At 31.7% G+C, this 20329-nt stretch overlaps 2 protein-coding genes across 3 annotated transcripts; one reads left to right on the forward strand and one right to left on the reverse strand.

Moving 5' to 3' along the window:
• Positions 1-656: 656 nt before the first annotated feature.
• Positions 657-6696, forward strand: LOC108774647 (cilia- and flagella-associated protein 70). Its single transcript, XM_018540797.1, has 20 exons — positions 657-852; positions 968-1132; positions 1210-1457; positions 2026-2202; positions 2277-2377; positions 2450-2589; positions 2685-2818; positions 2981-3108; positions 3198-3321; positions 3581-3724; positions 3877-4062; positions 4144-4291; positions 4374-4541; positions 4636-4799; positions 4877-5023; positions 5364-5494; positions 5582-5702; positions 5811-5960; positions 6319-6418; positions 6590-6696. Exons 1-20 carry the CDS (start codon positions 657-659, stop codon positions 6694-6696), a joined length of 2979 nt encoding a protein of 992 aa, XP_018396299.1.
• Positions 6697-10547: 3851 nt separating this feature from the next.
• On the reverse strand, positions 10548-17013 carry LOC108774695 (ecto-NOX disulfide-thiol exchanger 2). 2 transcript variants are annotated; one of them, XM_018540854.1, is made up of 11 exons: positions 16721-17013; positions 16347-16611; positions 15615-16213; positions 15329-15546; positions 15031-15225; positions 14744-14927; positions 13321-13427; positions 13150-13158; positions 11335-11532; positions 10951-11260; positions 10548-10866 (listed from the first exon to the last, which is right to left on the reverse strand). In XM_018540854.1, exons 1-11 carry the CDS (start codon positions 16767-16769, stop codon positions 10649-10651), a joined length of 2352 nt encoding a protein of 783 aa, XP_018396356.1. In that variant the 5' UTR covers positions 16770-17013; the 3' UTR covers positions 10548-10648. The 2 variants fall into 2 exon arrangements, with proteins under 2 accessions (XP_018396356.1, XP_018396357.1); XM_018540855.1 differs by lacking the exon at positions 13150-13158.
• Between the last annotated feature and the right edge of the window lie 3316 nt (positions 17014-20329).

Raw genomic sequence — 20329 nt, forward strand, 5'->3', positions numbered from 1 at the left:
ATTTTATAGAACACGAATATCAGGTGCTAAAGTTTAGAATATGTTTATGTGAGGAAAATTATATAGTAAAAGTTTATCCGATTATTCGACTCTGGTGTCTAAACCTTTAAAATCGTATATCAAAGATTCACTCATATTTATATAAATATAATAATTTATATATATATATATGCATATATAATATCGTTATACGAAAATATCTGCTTATTATTGAAGGCACATATACATATACTATTGATAAATAAAATTACTATTGTTATACTATATTGATCTTTTTATTTACAAAATTTTCATATCTACTCCTATATCATCATGATTTAAAAAATGTATTTTACCTACATTATTTAAGATAAAACAATTTCCTCACTCGAAGTCAGCGTCAATAAACAATTGAAAATAAATCGTGACTATCGTCTTTATTAAAATATATGAAGGTTATTTTATTAAACTCACAATATCAAAGCTCTATAGAAAAATATATTTTTCAGTATTATATACAAATACCTTCATATATAAAAATGGAAGAATCTTTAATTCAAAAGGAGCCGATTAAAAGAAGCATGAAAATAATTATAAATTCCATCGAAAACATTGTAAGTTTTTTTTCGTATTCAACTACGGCAGCATGATCATGAGAAAATTTGTTTATAAGACAGATGGTGAAAGAAAAAACTAGCATATCGTTTATCGTGATACATAATGACGTAGTGCTCGGAGAAAGTACTCCTCTCATTATCGATCCGGATTTCAAGGAACCGCCGCAAATTTACGACGTCAACTACGAAGTCGAACTTTTATTTATAGTTAATGACTGCAATAGCATGAATCTAATCGTATCAACGCCGATTTTAAGTAAAGAATCTCTTTTACATCACAACGCATTTGCATGCATATCAATAAATAATTCACAATCATATCAGCAGTAAGTTAGTAATTATTCCAATGTGGTAAATTATTGCTTTATCAGTAAAGGTAACGTCTAAAGATAATGTCCAAAATCAACATGTGTCTGATTCCGGCAAATCAACTGCGGAATCCAAACAGAAAGTAACAGCGATCGTTCCACAGCAAATAACAACTTCATCAAGCGTAATTGGTTTTTGCACTTTTGATTTAATGTCGATATTGCTAGGTAATGATTTATCGACATGGAGAAAGCAAAGTCGAGATATTACACTTAAAATAATTCTTCACAACCTTGATCACTAGGTGAAAAATTGCTTGTTGAAAGATTAATAGTGCAAACGCCACATCTTTCGTTTGATGGCAATGCGGTCTCATGGCAAAATCTTCCTTTGTTAAACGCGACAGTAATATACGATGGCGAAGAGATATTTCCTTCGCAAGCAGAAATTAATTTCCTGAGTATTACGGTGGAAAGTATCTACAATCCACCGATTTTATTTACCGAAGATGCAGATTATAAAGCGGGCACGATAATATATGTTGACAATGAGGTATCTTAATATTTTTAATAATTATTTAATCAACGAAACAATAGACATTTTAGTTATAATTTTTGTGTCAATTTATTTTATTTAAAAGATAACATTTTCTCTTTCCTTTTGTTGTATAATATATATGTATATCACATTTAAAAAGAACTGATTATAATATTTTGATGATAATATATTGTTCTTTGCATTTCTCGTTATAACATAAATAAAGATTTTATAAATGAAATAAAGATTATAGTTTTATAAAAATAATGAACTGAATGCAAAGCAGTTAATAAAACAAACAGAAAAGTTCTTAGAATTGATTCACGTATCACGTCTATAAAGATAATATGAGACTTCTAAGAATGTTGGAACAAATAAATATAATCTAAAGAATTGCATTTACCTGTAAATTGATCATATATAAGTCAATTAAAATTTACAACTGTTAGACATTCGAATTAACATCATTTTAAATAAATTCTCTGTGTTAATTTGATAAATTAAAAATATTTATGCAAAATATAAAATTAATTACAATTGCATTAAAAAAAAAATAAATTACGATATGCGTTCTTTACCGCAGTTTCCGAAAAACATAATATTTGAAGATGGTAAATGGATAAAATACCGCGATCTAGAGAGAACCAAACGATGGCGAAGCTTATCAAAGTTACAGAGTCGCGCCAGATTGTCGAAGTGGAAACTCGACTACGATTACAAACATATAAAAAATATGCTCGATGTGGAACTTGATTTACCGGTGAGCGAGACATTTTACAATTTGATCTAATAAATTAACTGCACGATGAAGCGCGGATAATGCGTAATTTACAGAAAAAAGCGTGTCAGGACGAGCCTAGAATCGAATGGAACTTTGTGAATCGCAGCATATTGTGTGATATGGGAAGAGAAATGATGAAGAAGCATCTTGTCAAGTATATGTCTATTAAAATCTCGTATAAAGATCGGAGAATTCATGTTAAATATCATTATAATTATATTCGAAGGTATAAATGTTGGCCATTTCAATTTATGGTAAGTAAAAAGAGTGCGGAAAAGATCAACAATAAACAAAACGAAGAAGGATTGAATAAATGTCAACTTTTTCAATGTTACGTCAATTTATCAGAGCTTGTTTTTCCAGGAAGTAAGCACGAACAAATTCATTTTAATACATGATAAATAATCATATTGTTATTAAAAAGATTAATATTTTTCTTCTTTATATATATATAAATGTAGTAAAAAGTACTCGTGTAGTTGCGCAATTATATACGTATGATGCATCGAATATAACTGAAAAGACTGGCTTGGAAAAAGATATTTTTTCTACAGAATCTTGGAATAAAAATTTAAATGAACGGGAATCAAAAAAGGTTGATATGATATACATATATAGTCATAATACAATATTTTAAAGAATTTTACGCAAAATTCATTTAGTACTTAAAACATTCCGTACATATGCAACATGTACTTTAAAAAATCAGCATTAATCAAAAAGGTTTTCTTCAAATTGGATTTCGGATTCGATTCAGATGGATGTTGAAATAATGCAAAGTACCCCTTTAATTTCGGAGACTGGCGAGCCTGTGTTTGTCATAATCGAGGTCGAACTTTTGTATCCACTTGTCCCTTGTAAACTTGAAAATGATTTTTCAGACATGTAATCGCATAATCATAATAATAAGTATCATCTCATGTTTAATTTTTAAAATTATATCAAAATTTATCTGAAATAATTAATTTTACTAGAATCGAGAAAATGATGAAGCCGAAAGTAATTAAGTCGCATTACGTTTATTCTCTCGACCTAGCGGAACAACAATACGCAACTTGTATTCGGAAAATAGTGGATATTCTTACGGAGAGCTACAGGGTATCATCAAATAAAATTCTTACGTAAAATATAATTTAATAAATTGATTGAAATATATCGAAATATGTTTTGTACTAGGATTTTCGTGATGAAAAAAAGCGAGAACAGTTATCCGTATTAAATGATCAGAAAATTGATTCAGAAAAGGTAGATAAAACGAAGTATTGTTTCGTTCCTGAAGAGGTGAGTTTAATTTCAACAGTAAGATACGAGGAATTATTGCGTTCCACGTTCGTGTGCTTGTTACAATAATTTTTAGGACGAGCTGACTTGTTTCACGCAATATCTATACAAAACTGGCACGTACTTAAATATACGCAGCACTTTGAAGCTAAAAGTGATTATGTTACTAGATCAAAAATTCAAGACAAACATGAATACTGTACACTCCATTGACAGTCAGGTTTAAAAATATATTTATTATTTAAAATTATTATTATTATATATTGTATAAAACATACGCAATTTTCAAATATAGATTATTATTCAGGCGAATTTATTTAGACACCATTGAAAATAAGTAAAAGCTCTAATGAGCTACGATTTTATGTACAGAATTTTGTAACATCCGTATACACGTATCTTGTCGAACAAATGCATCTGGCCATCAACAAGATCGTTGAAAGCCACTTTGAAGACGACGATTCGTCGAGCACTGCAATACCTAAAAGATTATTCTTTTATGCTGAAGAGGCTTACGAATTAGGTCATATAGACGATGCAAGACGACATTATCAGGCTGTATATACATAACTCAATCATCTGTATTAAGAAAATATCAAACATTAAAATGTGTTATTGCGCATATAATCTTTTTCACAGGCAATCGCGGCAGATAAAAATGATGCTGAAGCGTGGACTAAATATGCGATTTTTCTCTTGAAAATTAGCGATGTGGAGCGCGCAAGGGAGTGTTGCCGTGAAGCGATTCTTTTGAACAGACGAGATAAATTTGCGTACGTAAAAATACGCAAGTGTACTTTTATAATTCTATAGTTGCGAACTCAGGAAGGAAGGAAACCGCGATAGATTCTAAAAATAATCTCATATAATAAACGTTTTTCTCTGCAGTTTATTGATGTACGGATTGATCCTTGCGGAAAATCAGAGTTATAGAGAAGCGGAAATCTTTCTGAGAACTGTTACTGATTTTTATCCGCGATTTGTTGAAGGATGGATTATCTTACATCTTTTTTACATTCGCACAGATTACCGCCCAGGTTAGATATAATAAATTTATCATATTTGTGTATTATAGATAAAGATAAGAGTAGAATGTGTATGTACAAGGAATATATATATTTTTTTAAACAGGAATAGATCTTACGTTACGAATAGCGGAAGGATGTATGAGGAATGGCGATAAAGAGACGGGGACTTCGAGCGAAGATCCTCTTGCTTGGACAATGATTCACTGTCCACAGGATAACGTGTTTATGATAACAGCTACACTTCTACTGAAACTGCATTTTTGCGAAGTAATATGCCTGTATTTAAAATACATCTCTTACGTAAAAACGTGCAAATTATACTGTCACGATTTGTATTTGCATAGTTTGCTGGCTTAGCGTTGGAAAAAGAAATGTCTCGAACAGATAGATCCACCCATGTTCTATATTATTTAGCCGTGCGATATTACTTATCGCAGCAATACGAAGAAGCTTTATCACACTTAAGAGAAGCTGAAAGTATTTATGGACTGGTTCGTTTGCATTTGCACATCATTCTTAGATATTTCAATTCGTTGACTACTACAATTGGTTTTGTACAATTACAAACTATACGGAATATAAATTAATTACTTAAATAAAAGTCAAATATAAATAATTTTAAATTAATAAAGAAATTAATTTTAAATAATCTTATTATTAAATATAATTATAATTATATATAATTAATTCCATAATAATTAATAACTAATTACTAAATAATTAATTAATATAATTTAATATGTATCTAACTGATTTAATTATCATAGGAACATCGTATAAAATTAATTCGTCTGTATCATATTTAAATCTCAAATATATGTTTCTGTTCAGGATTATTCTATAGGTAGTTTAATGGGACACTGTCATTTTCAAGAAGGTAATTTCACAGATGCCATTCATTACTACGAGTTCGCCAATGCAGTATTCGACAGGCCAGATGATTTGCATCTCGTGCAAACAAGGTAAAATCATTTGTTTAGATATTGCGCGAGACGATTGAGAGGAAAAAAAGTAGAGTCAATTTATTTATAACAGCATTACAATGCTAGAATGGGACTGTATTACGAAAATGTCGGTGATTACGAGCGTGGGTTAAAAGTATTTCTCACCGCAAGCAGAACTTCACCTACGGTGGAAACGTGGCTTGGCGCAGGAATCGCCTTTTTTGAGGTGAATCAATCAAGTTAATAAAAAAGAAAAATTTTTAACAAAAACTTCTGTGCCATTAATTAATCTTTTATACGTAAAAATCGCTTTTATATATGAAAATTGTCTCAGCTGCAGCGATTCACGGAAGCCGAGGCGGCTTTATCGGAAGCGAATCAGATCGACAATCGTAACGCGAGTGTTTGGAAATATCTATGTCTATTAAACATGTCTTTACAACGTGACGACGAATTCACTCAGTGTTACGAACAAATCGCCCAGGTGAAAAGCCTATAAAAAAAAAAAGATGTAACGTTGTGTTCTTATAATCGTCTTTGTGACGTATCACCTTCACCTTTGCAGGACAATACAGCTTTCTTTCTAAAGAAACGGTCCCTCAAACCGCGAGATGGAAAATCAGGATCGGTCATGCTCTAGATGCGGACACTGTAGCATATAAAATTCCCGTCTTTCATCTAGAAATTTATTATATTCACAATCGCGATGAGATTAACGGTGAGTCAGACTGTAATCTATAGTGAAATATTTATAGATTTGCGTTTTATTCAGCTAAACTTTGTTGTGCAATATTATGCAACAAAAATATTCAATTAAATAATCAAAGAATTAATATTTGCAGTGCACTCTTTTTGTATTCTGTCTGCTCGATATAGCGATATTTATGATGATAAGTTGCGATGAGTCAAACAGCGCAATGCGTTATTCAACTTTGAAAAAAGGTAATACTGCAGACGATATCATTAATAATTATTTAAGGAAACATTTAAATTTATACCTTGCTCTCGTAATCTTCATTTGGATTACAGAAAAGGAAAATGTGTGTATGTAAGATAATATCGCGGTATTCGTAAATGCCATAAAAAAACTGTGCAGTTGCTGATTGTTTGCAGATGATGTTCAACGGGTCAAAATAAAGGTGTTTCGTGGTCCAACGCAAGAAAAGAATAACGAATATTTCGCTACTTGGGGATATTGGATTCAACAACCCAATAGATAAATCGAGATGTAGCAGTTTTTCTTATTTTACTTGCTCTATCATTTATATGTAACAATGAAATAAGTATTTCATCTTCAATATATGTAAAATAATAATAATATATATCGAAGGATTAAACTCAAGAAGACTAATTGTTTTTATGATTTAAATTTAAAAAAACCTTCATTTATTAATTACATGATATTAGCGATAAATAGCTGTTTAATATAACTGTCTGTAATTTAAATTAATATATATCTTTAGACATGGATTTTTCGTCTTCTTGTTAAATTGGACAGGAATATTGAAGGGGAACATCTCAGAATACGTAAAGGTAACAAAAAATATACAAGACATTTTATAATATTAAGATGTCATGTCATTTATATTATTCGGGCGTATACATTATAAATACAACGCCAATTCTGTAAGACATGAATACATATTATTTTCCATATTTTGGATTTTTCGGATCTAATTGTTGAGAATGGTTATCAAGATCTGCTTTGGTACCCGATCCTTGATACCCAGCTTTGTGACCAGGCCCTGTTGGTTTATGGTTAGGATTGCACTGATTAGTGCGATTGTCCCTAGCCTTTGAATCCATCTAGAATATAAATACGATTTTTGTAATAAAATACATGATAACATAAATATTTAATTAAATTCGATATGTCCTAATCGTCCATCGTACTTGATTAAAGAATAATAAAGAAAAAGAAAAAATGGAATATAACATTAAATAAATTGATTAAAAGATAAGAATTTGCAAGAAATTTATCAATATTTCACATCATTTTATTTAAAAAAAAATTTTAAATATTTTTTTACATCTTTTCAGAAATAAACTATGTATATGTATGTACACATCTATCGTGTTATTTTATATAGATATATAGATTCTTCAATCGCGAATTGGACACTACACACTGTACTACAATTGTTAAAATAGATGACTTAAGTTATACATCATGATAGAGGGAGGAGAATCAAATTAAATATTTTTAATTTACATAAAAATAAAACGAAAATTAATTTTTTTAATTAGCAAAGAAAGGAGCATAAAATCAACATTAGATATTATTGCGGATTTTATACTCCTTTCTCTAGAAATTATTGATTTATTAAACAAACTGTTATAAATTTCAATTTAAAATAATTAAAAATAGAAGCGTTAACGTCAATCCATACGTTACATTCCATCTTTTTTAATTTCATAAGGACACAATTCGATAATGCTGTTAGGTTATTTAAAATTGTATAAAAAATTGTTAAAAAATTTATATTAAAAGTTGTATGAAAATTATGAAAACCAGTGTAAAGTTAAATTGAGAATTTATTTTCTGAAAGATTACATTAATAAAATGTTGAATTAATTCAACATTTCTATGGTTTGTTAAAAAACAACAAAAATTTTTTATTTTTATCAAAGTCGTCCAAGAATAGTAAAAAAAAACAGAACTTATAAAAAACTTGTGATTTAACTCATTTTCTCAGTATGTCACTTCAAAAAGTCACTGCAATGCAAATGTTTAAAGTGGCTGGCATTTGGTTGTGAAGCAGATTTTAAGAACAATTTTTAAAACGTTAAAAAATTCCATGATTACTGCAAAATGTATGTACGACGAATTGCGATCAATAGTTTGACAGTAGAATTATATAACAGACAATTTTTTAAGATAATTGTATCATTACTGTTAACTATTATAAGATTTGAATTTTTATTGCGTTTTCAAAGGTTCTCTATATTTATTTATACTATTGTAAACACTGAAAATGATCTGATAAAAAAAGATCGAAACGTATGTATTTAAATTAATCATTTTAATATAATAGAATAATTTTGCAATAATATCTGATGTCGGTTGTACGCATGCTCTTTTTTTTTAAATAATAATTTATTTATTCAAAAAAGCCGTTATAAGTTTCAATTTAATGTCTTAAAATTAAATTATATTAAACACACATACAGCCTTAATATTTTCAGTAGATATCAATATACGAAGTATAACAGCACCCATACGTCTTTTCTTTAGATTACAGACACTTGAATAAATTTCTATGTGAATATATTAATAATAAATGGTTTTCTTTTTTAATAAACTTTTAATAAACTATTATTTTACGCACTGTTGTAATTTTATATAGAATTGCTGCTATCCTTCAACTGATTCTAATCATAAAAAATCATTAATTTTTTAAAAAGTATACTAGGAGTAAAATCAATTAATAAATTGATATTAATAAGATGAAATACTCACTTTTTAGTAAGATAAAGCTTTTAGTAAGATAAAGCCTTACTAAATAAAACAGATTGAGAATATTGGAGTCTTCAATAAAATCTATGTAACTAATCAAGGATCCAAGAGATACTTTCAGCACGATCACGGCGGTTTTAAAGAATAAAATGAAGTGAAGTTTGTATTGACTGCAGCATTTATACCGTCTCAAGTACGATACAGGGAATCCCCTAGAGATAAACTTTGATCACAAAAGAAAGGAGATCGTCCGGATGGTTCCATTTTCAAACGGGAGAATTGTTCCTATTTCCAAAGCAAAGGGTTGGCCATTCTACATTATATACGTTATTCTAGAAGCACGATCAACGAAACGCTACAAATGCTTTGAAGCATTCTTTGATTGGTCGGTTAAATGCATCAAAGCATTTATAGTGAAAGATACCTTAAAAATTTAAGCCAGTACTCATAGTCGATTTTTATAATATATTTAAGATGTAAGTATGTACAATCTTAAGATGTCATGAACCAGAAATCAGAAAGTCATATTAGCATCTTAAGACAATCTTAAAATAAAAACGGATTATGAATACTGCCCTTAGTATTTATTAGCCAATCGATATCGCGGACAAACTCGTTGTACATGTATAACGGGCTTTAACTTGTCAGTCATGCGCTATTCGGTTTGATAATGCAAGGCAGCCAAAACTATTTTCTCTGCTTTATTTGAAGACAACCATCTCTATCGCTCTGTTAATACGAAAACAGAATCCGTCCGGGAAAATTAATTTTTTTTTCTTATATAGAATTTATTTCTATAAAGTTCCCCGTTAGATATATAAATGCTTGTATATTATCAATACATCAATTGATAACTAATGAAGAAATCTCTCTTCAGATATTCTCTACAATTTAATTAAACTTGCAATTATGTAATAAATTTGTCTATCACGTTATGCGTCATATTCTCTTTTCTAATTGTTGTTTTAATTTTGTATTATCGACTAAACGTAATACTTTTTGTATAACAATTACTTTTTTCCTCCTTTACAAATTAAAAAATTCTTTTCCAGGATTAAAGTATATGCATTAATACGTGTCTGTAAGATAGAATTTATGCCAAGAACGAAAAAATAATTTAAATTAAGATCTTTACCATTTCTTACTCTAATATGACGTCAGAGCTATCAATGTCGTATTTGCTTGATAAAGCTTTGCAATCTGTACTTACGAAGTTGTGGTCCACAAATTAGTAGTTTACATGAACAAATAACGTGAAATTCTTAGAATTAGATTAAGACGTCTAATTAAAACGCTATTGTTCTACAAAAATTTATGTGTGTGTGTGTGTGTGTGAGATATTGGTGTGTGTGTATGTGTGTGGTAATATAAAGTAATAAAGATGTATCTATGTATCGTATTTTTTCGGTAAACATAGATTTCGTCGGAGCTCAAGTTTCACTTTAGGATCTCCTTAAATAAAAATAAATTGTTAAATGTTATTCACAAGTTACTTTTATATATTTCTAAAAGAAATTAAGAGATACTTGTTTATATCGTTAAAATTAAGAATCGGTAAAGATATTTTATTAATTCACCACGACGTCGAATTTTTCATTGTTTTCGTACGTTTGTCATGGAGATTTCAATTGCACTCGCGAAATAACGAAAGAGACAGAGAGGAACAATAAGACAAATGTTACTTTCACAGTATTTTTACATTCAATCGTCTAGATTCAATGATTGCGATAAACGTTAAAACCTGAAAATTGCCAACGTCTCTCCATATTTGCACCAATACCGAACAATTCTTGTTTGAAGACTTGTGGAAAACGTTGCATTAAAATTTCAACTTCACTTGGTTTAATGCCGGGCTCCATTTTCTGCAGATAGGACCATAAATAATCCACGCTCGCACCAAACGGATGGATATGCAGAAATGTCGCTATAAGTCCTGTAACGTTTGTAATATATTAGCAAAGTTACGACTGACATTTTAAAGAAATCATTTTCCAATTATTTCTGAAATTGATGTTACCAATAAGTTTAGCATCCTTTTGGGTGACTTGCACGAGATTGGAGGCGAGAATGTGTTGCTTCGGTGTGCGTGGCTCCTCACTAATATCGTCGTCTTTGTCAAGTGTGATAATCTCACTTTCTCTGGGCTCTTCCTTCTTTGTAGCATTTAGCTTGACAGTCAAGTCTTTGATCTTCTGATCGTCCTGTACTTGCTGTTTATGCGACTGCATCAATTGCTCTTGCATACCTTTCAGCGTTTGCTGTAACATCTTCATTTGCTTCTCCTTTCCTTCCATCTCGACTTTTGTTTCCGATTTCAAAAGATCCACCTATAAAGATTTATAATTAGAAACTTTTCGGAAAATTCCCCGGTGTCACCAAATCGATTCACAATAATACACACTTCATTCTTATACGCTTCCAACTGGCATCTCAGACTGTCGTTCTCTTCTTTGAGACTCTGTAGCCTCTCGACATCTTCTTGATTACCGTCCAATTGATTGCGTGTTTTCTTACGTTGAGGTTCCTCCTCTGAGTCCGATACATCCATTTCACCTTCGCCTTCAATTAGACTGTCTTCCAGTTGTACGGCTTTTATTTCCTGTTATGAATAACGAAAATTATAAAGTACTCTAAATCATAACTGTTGTTTTTTCACACAAATGCATGCAAAGTATGTAATTTCTTATCTGCCGTTCAAACAATAGTATTTAAATACGTCTCTAAACGTAGACAGTTCTTGTTTTTTTTTATTAATGTACAATATTAATTTCTTAAAATGTAAAAACAACAATAAATATTGAACCACATTCACATGATTTTAGTAGCGGATAATATTATTATCCGCTGATTTATTAATTTAATGTAATATTAATATATAAACATTTCAACCTCGATTAGGCTATCTTTAATGTATCATAATAAAAGAAAATTCTCGTTATATTAAAAATTATTTGATTGTTGAAATTTCGCAGTTCGTTACAACAGTAGAGTCAGTGATCAAAATATTAAATTGTCGGTACGTAGATTAACAAAAAAGAGTTTTGAAGTTATAATGTGTATATATATATATATATATAATATATATTTTATATTCTGGTGTCTATATAATTTCCTTTCCGTTTGTTCCACGTAAGAGGAATCGCAATCGAAACAGCTTATTATAGTATATAATATAACGACGTTGTACATATTGTTCCATTTTTTCTAATTTGTCTTTACCTAATTTTATATATTGATTTAAATTCATAGATTTGGTTCAAGTTATATTTTTTCCAATTGTTTTAAATTTTTCAGAAATTTCATTTATATATGGAATTATGAAGTATTTTTTTGACATGTTATTGTTTAATTACTGATTGTAAGTAATGTTTTCATATAAATTGTTTCTATTACATAAAGTTATTTTGTTATTAGTGGTAGAAAATATTATCTCTAAAGGGGATATTCATTTTTTAACAGTATATTAATCATATCTTCAATGTTCTTATAATAAAATTTTAGATGCGATAGGAACAATATTCTATCCAGCTGTCCGATTATTACTCATCTTTGGTGTTCCAAAGGGTAGTTAGATTTATAACTTAAGTATCTTTCTGAATTGGTTGGTTTCTTGTAGATGTCACATGTGATACAACCTTCTTCTATTTTTAAAGTAACGTCCAGAAAATCCGCTACTAAAATCAAGCAAATGTAATTCAATATTCTTTCTTATTGTTGTTTTTAATTATATAGCTACTTCACTTATCTATGTATTATTCTTAAAATGTAGTTTCGTACAGTAGTTTTTCTGTAATTCAGAGTTTAGGCGCGATACCGCATACGATTTTGTCTCAGTTTTCATTACAGAAGAGTTTCAGGACTTTGCTCGCCTTTTCAAAATGATTTGGGCTTACCTGATCGTAAGAAGCAGATGCAGCTCTGAAGTACAGAAATAACAAGTATTGTATATCGAGTAAACGCTGTTCGAAAAAAGTAAGGCAAATCCATGCTGGATAGTCTGTAGTTGCTTTTTGATCCGAAAGTGCTAATCTCGTATTACCTTTTGTTCCATATGTTGTTCTTAATGTTGTGCGTGTTGCCGACGGGATTTATCTGCTATACTGTCACGGCATTCCACGATAAAGTATCAAATTATAACGCACGAAGAGAAGCGTGTGTCTGACCGATTTCTTTTTTAATAGCAGGCGAATCGATTCTTTTCTCAATTGTCACTTACCTGTGATATCTTAAAAATACAATTTGCAAAACGAACGTGTTTGGAGATATCGTGCAAACGCGCAGAGGAGCATATTACGACAGAGAAGATTCTGAGATTATTTTAAATTACGCAAGAGAAAGAGGAAATATACAGAAGACACTAGCATGTGAGAGTGCGTTACATACATACCGAGGATTGTTTCTTCCACATTTCGATGTTCTTCCTCTGCGCCTTAGTGAAGTGATCCCAGACCTTCTTGTGGCTGGCCGCAGTAAAGACTCGTTCGATCTGACTGACTGTTGATGACATGTGGTCGCATGTTGCATACAAAAAAACACAACAAATCCTCCGTTGTATACCTTCTGCTTGAAACTCTAAGCTCGGTAGTTTCGTCTATGCTTTTAGTACTCATAACGTATGCTCGTTATATTAAACGTTTAGTTATATCATGATATTCCTCGACGGGAACGATCCCTCCTTTAATAATCGGAGCGTGTTTTTCGTACATATGTACAGCTACAGAATCTCACGGAGTCTCACGGAGATTGTGCCGAGCGTTGGGGCGCATCTAATCTAACGTAAAGTTGGTTTCACCAAACATTCCGCTCTCATTGTTCACCTTTCCACCATACTGCGGATAATGTAATTCCGAAGACTTGCAATTTGCGGACTTCCCATGTTAAGGACTATTTTGAACAACGAATATTAACTCGCGCGTTATTAATAAACATTCATATAATACATTATATATATGTGAATATTTGATAAAGCGATATATGTGTAAAAGTTTCAATCTGCAGTTCAAAATAATCTTTCAACAATGGATGCCCAGCCCATCACCCTTATTCCTTAGCATTGCCAAGCATGCAACTTTCAAGTACACTATGACTCTATGAGATAGAATTTGCGACAAATCGCCTTCGTTCGTTGGTTTTGTTGGATCCTAAGTCCGAGAAGATAGGATTTTTTCACCCACCTTATCCTCGCCTACTATCTCTGATCCTTTCTACCCAGTTGCCTCCAATTGTGCATTGACCACAAAGAGAATTTATAGACGAATTTGCCTTGATACACTTGAGAGATTGCTAAAAGTAGTGACGAGACAGAGAAGTACTTCGTCGTAGGTATTAAGAATAGGTTTTACATCAAGCGTATCACTTGATATGCGAAAGCCGGTTTTCAGAATATCATATGTTAAGATCGACAAGCTTAATATTCGATTTGACTTTGTACCTGATTATAATTGGTTGTTGTACCTTAATGTCATGAATCATTTTTCTTAATTGTCACGTAACGATGTAACGTACCTTCGTAACTGGTTTAAGAAAAATCTCTGCTTTTTATCGGAACTCAATAAGTGGTATAAGGATTCATCATACACACAGTGTGAAGAATGCAACGAATACCGCTAATGTTACTTTGAGATTACGAACAATATAATCACGATATTTTTGTTGCATTTACTATATCCAAATAAAGATTTCCTTCTATTGGTTGTTGACCTCTTGCCAGACTGAACTTACCAGCCAATGCGGATTTAGCGCACACGAAATATGTACGATAATACGGAGCTATCATAAAGATAGAAAAATAAGAAAGCGTATAAACGTACATTGTATGAGAAGTCCTTGCATTCTTCCTTTCATTAATTCTTTGGCTTTTTGCAACTCTTCCTCATAAGCAGCTTTTTCGGTTAGGAGTCGTCGCACGTGAGAGTTCGTTGATTGTATCATAGAGTAGAAGATGTTGGCGTTACGTTTGATGCAGTCTCCTCGTTCTAACCACGTTACAACAATCTACAACACGTTTGGGTCATAGAAATACAGAGACGTCACCTGACATAATTACAAACTGGAAACTGAAGTTTGTATTAGAATATTTATTAAAATGACTACTTACTTGTACCGCTTTCATAAACGTATCATCTTGCTTAATTTTTTCACAGATATTCGATGCCTCGTGATCCGTATAGTGTACTACTGGAGGCGGACTCGACGGTGGTCTTTGTCTTTCCTTTTCAACTCTTTCTCTATGACGTTGCTCTCTTTGTAATTGTCGTTGTCTGCATTCCCATTCAAATTGGTCGTCTCTAGCCTAAAATCATTATTAATGATTAGACACGCACGCACGTATATAAGTAGAATTGGATTATATAATCATACATTTTTAGATAAACAATTTGCAGTAAGTAACAAACCTGAGCAAAATCTACATGAAGTCTACCGGTATTTGCAGGTTCCCCACTCGATCCTATTCTTACTCTATAACCTGATAAATAAATTGCTGCATCAACACTAGCTTCCAAGACAAAGCGTATATGACAAAAATTCTTCTTAGAAAGACGCAAAGTAGTTATCTCTCCACATCGTTCAAATATTTCCTGTATTATAGCTTCGGTAATGTTTTCCGGCAACCCTGTGTAGATAGTATGATTACGTAAATATTTTTGAATATTGATCATCAATTCAATGTGCAATGCTTACCTCCCACAAAAATTGTTCTACATCCTGGTGGTCTCTCTCGCGTGGTAGGCGGTGGAGCGTTCGGATTTGGTGGAAATAATACACAACTTTTACAATGTATGATTTCTTTGGTACCCTGAGGCGTCATTGGTGGCGGTGGTAAGCTTGCGGTCATTATCTGTGCTGCATCTGTCATAATCTGTTCAGCGCCCAATATCTGAGCGCCTATCATACTACCATCATGTGACATCATACCCATACCCATTGGATTATAACCATGTGTGTGACTCATATGTGGACCAAGTGTCATCTCGCCCATCATGGGTGCCATTGGTCCCATGGGACCCATACCCATCATGGGATAACCCACTCCCATTCCCCAAACACCTGTGGCAGGTTCCATCTGTGTGCCTATGCTCGGTGTATTGTTTGTATTTGTCGACGATAAAACTTCATTGTTGTTGATGTTGTTAGAATTGTTTGCATGATTGCTATTATTCTTTGAAGAATTTGGGTTATTTCTTTCTTCGGTTCTTCGATCGTCTCTACGATCTCGGTCGCTTCTCTCTTCCCTTCTGTCACGTTCTCTGTCGCGTCTATCGCTGCGTTCTCCCCTTGACCTTTTGCAACATAATACACACAAGCTATAACTAAATTCTAAGCAGATAAATTATATGAGACTGTAATTATTATTCATGCAATTTGTCATTTTTCCCATATAGTTTGACAAAACAAACAAAAATAAAATATTACCTTCGGTTGTTGTCTCGTGCTTCGCGACTATCTCTGTTCTCCCGATCTCTTCTGTCATTCTTATCGCTTCTTCTATCGTTGCTATCATCCGATGTTTCTCGCACTATTGGAGGCTGATTCTTATTCGTACTAAATTCCAAAGGTGAGTCGTTCATGCCAGGTAATGGTATGGGCGGTGGTGGCAGCGGTGGAAAACCTTGACCCGCTAGTTCCATAAAGCTCTGTGGTCCTGCTATTGGACCTAGCGGACCTATCGGTCCCATGCCTATAAATTGTATATCAGTAAAACAAACGGTGACATACACAGATTTGGATGGAATGGATTTGAAGGAACGCAAATGAAGTAATAATTAAAGGAATCGGTTATCGCTCACCCATGGGTGGCATAGCGGTTGCTGGTACTCCGGGGAAGTTGTAAGCCATTTCTCGCGAGATGATCTTCAATTTGTATTCACAGAAGGCGAGAAGCCTCTGAATTCCAAAATACTCCGCTCGTTGTTATCGAAAGTCGCGGAGATGGCGGCGATGAATGTACGGAGTGGCTACCAGTGGCTACTATCTATCGCATCGGATCGTAATTATGCGGCGCGGGAATGGTAGTACACGTGAGTACGACAGATGACACCACCGCTTGATGGTCGTATGTCGTATCGTTCAATATTATACATATCACATTTGTTTTACTTTTAAATATATGTTTGATATGTTAAATAAAGAAAAAGAAGGAATCAAATGGTATTGCAAGTATTTCAATTATCACACACTCTCATGTTTCTTCTGAAACACTAACATGTAGCTGTGTTGCGTACAGTTACGTACAGATGTAGCTGGAAGGAGTAGCACCTGCAATCACATGCTACTCCGTTTGGTTGCCATTGTAGCAACGGCCGGTGTGTAAACATAGATGGCTGTCTCCAAACATCAAATTTTGTCAAGACATTCTCGTTACGTACGTCTTCTCCATACTCTTACGTATGATTCATCACATGCAGAGGATACTTACCTTTTGCATCTTATTGCATCTTACATCGAGCACAGTAATGATTAGCGCGTTTTGTCTGAGGTACGTGTTTCTGTCTCATCCTTAGATAGCGACGTTTGTATCTTAAATGGATGCATCTCACAGTATACATACATGTTTGTTTACTTAAGTAAATCTATAAAAGCAATACAGAAATGAAAACAATACATGAGCGATAATAATAATAATAATAAATCTGAAATAAAATCAGAAAAACGTAACCTCATCAATTAACTTGTTTAATTATGTTGCAATATGACGGTTGTTCTATTAGATTTTAGCCATCATGATACATTTATAATGACAGTTTAAAATAATGACATATCTTTTCTTTTCTAATTATATATATATATATATATTTTTTTTATCTGATAAACAGAAAAATCTGTATATAGTGTGATAGAAATCTAAATACAAACTTAAATACAAGCTTCCTTAAAAGAAGAAAACAAAAATGAGAAATACATGATTATTAAGTATAAATATTAGTTATTAAAATAATTTAACAAATTCTGTTTGTTTTACATAAGTTAATGTCACATAATTAATTTTCCATAAAGAAAACATCTACATCTACAAATTTAATTTGTATACAAAACATATTTCTATAAAAGAATCTTTTAAACTCGAAAGCACAAGTATATATAAAGTGTCATATCACTTTATTTAATCAATAATAACATTCAATAATACATAATTTAACTGATAAATGTATTTTGTGTTTAAATTTTTACATAAGGACATGCGTTTTGTTATGTTACGATACATTCGATTGTAGGTAATACCTAATTTTCAATATCGTAGGCAACTATGTCATGTAGAGTTTTGACAAGATTCGAAACATCTCAACGCCCCATTTTGTAATTTACATACGTAATACAAACGACTCCAAGTAGCATATGTGCGATTGTATTTACATGAGTAACTTTGTTATCGCGCTTCACATTCTAACAAGTAATTTAATTAACGTATTTTATCCGTATGTACTTTTATTTAATCACCCTCAAGTATCAATGGCAAGAACTTGCGTTTCTCTTTTCCTTTCCCTTTGAAGAGCTGTACTGTGACTAAAAAGATGATGCCTTGAATTACGATGTAACTTACAAAGTATGAATAATATTACACGCACGTTTCGAATCCTATTGTATTAAGAGTCAAATGATGGTGCGCATCGTCGCATTCATTCATTCAAATAACATATGTACATAGTATATTCCCCGAGACCCAATCTCCATACCCATCCCATTCCCCAACGTAAAGTGAACAGATTAAGGCTCCAGCAGTCTATAGGCTACATTCTACAATGTACAATATATTATGTACTTTGTTAGTTTCCGTTTTCGCGTACAATGTCTGGCTGTGTAATGTGTAGTAAGCGATAGCACCAAGAGATTTCCCGCTTCTGCTTTCGAACTCGAATGACTCTTTCGTGACGGCTACACTAAAGTGATTTAATTTAGAAACCAAGTTGCGCAATGATTAACATTTATTTCATTCAGTAGTTCATTAAAACTTTGCAACGTATCCAGTATATAATAGACATACTTATTATAAAACAATACATTTTAACAAAAATGTATATAGAGACTTATACTTTTATGAAATGTAAAGTTAGATAAAAATAGTAGGCCTTGCCCACCAATATCTGTTAAGAGTTATGTTTCCTTGTTTCTCGTACTTTGTGTATTGAACGCGGTAATGAACACTTAACGGTGTTCGGTACCGGGCTGACAAATCATGGTTAGACACATCTAATGTCTTTGTATTACATTTGATATATTATGCGTTTGATATCACCCATGGCCCCAGCATGTTGTATCGATAAGTAACACAATAATCAGAGAATATGTATATATATACATATATATTTATATAATAAAAAATTTGAATAAAGAACAATATATGTATCAATACATATATTATTCTTTAACCAAATTTTTAAATACACGAGATGTGTCATAGAGTCGCTTTGAATGATCTAAGACTTAAGCGTTACAGATTTGTTTTCTTTAAAAGAAATGTCAGTCTACAGATCTTTCTTATACTTGACGCAAACTGTCAATTTCGCTAATTTATTCACACATCATCACATCCGTAAGAAAATTTTTTTTTGTATCATGTAGCATTTTTCGTACAGGCTCTAATCGTGTTTCATATATAATTATATTTATATCAGAAAACGTAATAATATATTTTACTTTTTAGTATTCAAGCATCAGATAGATGGTCTGTAATAAAATAATTAAAATTATTTTGCTTTGAGTCAGGGTGAACCATTAAGTGATAAATTATGCTAGAGCAGATCAATGTAAAAGTAATGACATAATTATCAACAAAATAATAACCTCAGTGAATAACATTGCATATTAATTTCTCTTATTATAATATATAATAATATACAACATATAATAATATCCTCCAGATAGTGTGTTATTAAAAGTAAAAATATAAATAATTATAAGATATCACTGATGTTACTATATTTTTGATAAAGTTTATAGGAATTTATAAATTTTATCAGTTGAAAAACTGCCTATATCTGCTCATTACTTCACAACTACATGATTATAGTTTAAATTTATTTTCGCTATCTGTATCTCACAATCTCAAGCTATTCAACACATTGAATTCAACTTCAGTTCAATCACTTAACATAAGAACAAGGATCCCTATTACCCCATTATAAATAATGAATAGATCTTTTATCTTCGATACTTAATATCGCGTTTATGTCTATCCAAAGATTATGTCTTGCACTATGCTGCACAATGCGAATATCACGGACATCATTTTAAGAAAGATGGTTAGTCAAAATGAAGAAAAAAAAAAAACATCGCGATGTATAAAAAGGTTCCGTCATCGGATATTGATTTTCGATTTTACAAGAATTAGCATATTTGTAAAAATAATGTTTACTAAATCGTTTAACATTACATTATTTTATGAAAAAACTCATGTAGAT

The sequence above is a fragment of the Cyphomyrmex costatus genome, unplaced genomic scaffold, assembly GCF_001594065.2.
Source record: "Cyphomyrmex costatus isolate MS0001 unplaced genomic scaffold, Ccosl1.0 scaffold270, whole genome shotgun sequence".
Classification (NCBI taxonomy): Eukaryota; Metazoa; Arthropoda; class Insecta; order Hymenoptera; family Formicidae; genus Cyphomyrmex; species Cyphomyrmex costatus.

Bases quoted from the DNA above. Each gene is read 5' to 3' on its own strand.
- LOC108774695 (XM_018540854.1), bottom strand. From the start codon at position 16,769: ATGGCTTACAACTTCCCCGGAGTACCAGCAACCGCTATGCCACCCATG. The intron at 14,928-15,030 runs GTAAGTAGTCAT...AACGTGTTGTAG, and splicing joins CGTTTATGAAAGCGGTACAA to ATTGTTGTAACGTGGTTAGA. The intron at 10,867-10,950 runs GTAACATCAATT...CAAACGTTACAG, and splicing joins AAAGGATGCTAAACTTATTG to GACTTATAGCGACATTTCTG.
- LOC108774647 (XM_018540797.1), top strand. From the start codon at position 657: ATGGTGAAAGAAAAAACTAGCATATCGTTTATCGTGATACATAATGAC. The intron at 4,542-4,635 runs GTTAGATATAAT...TTTTTTAAACAG, and splicing joins TCGCACAGATTACCGCCCAG to GAATAGATCTTACGTTACGA. The intron at 5,961-6,318 runs GTGAAAAGCCTA...TAATATTTGCAG, and splicing joins GTTACGAACAAATCGCCCAG to TGCACTCTTTTTGTATTCTG.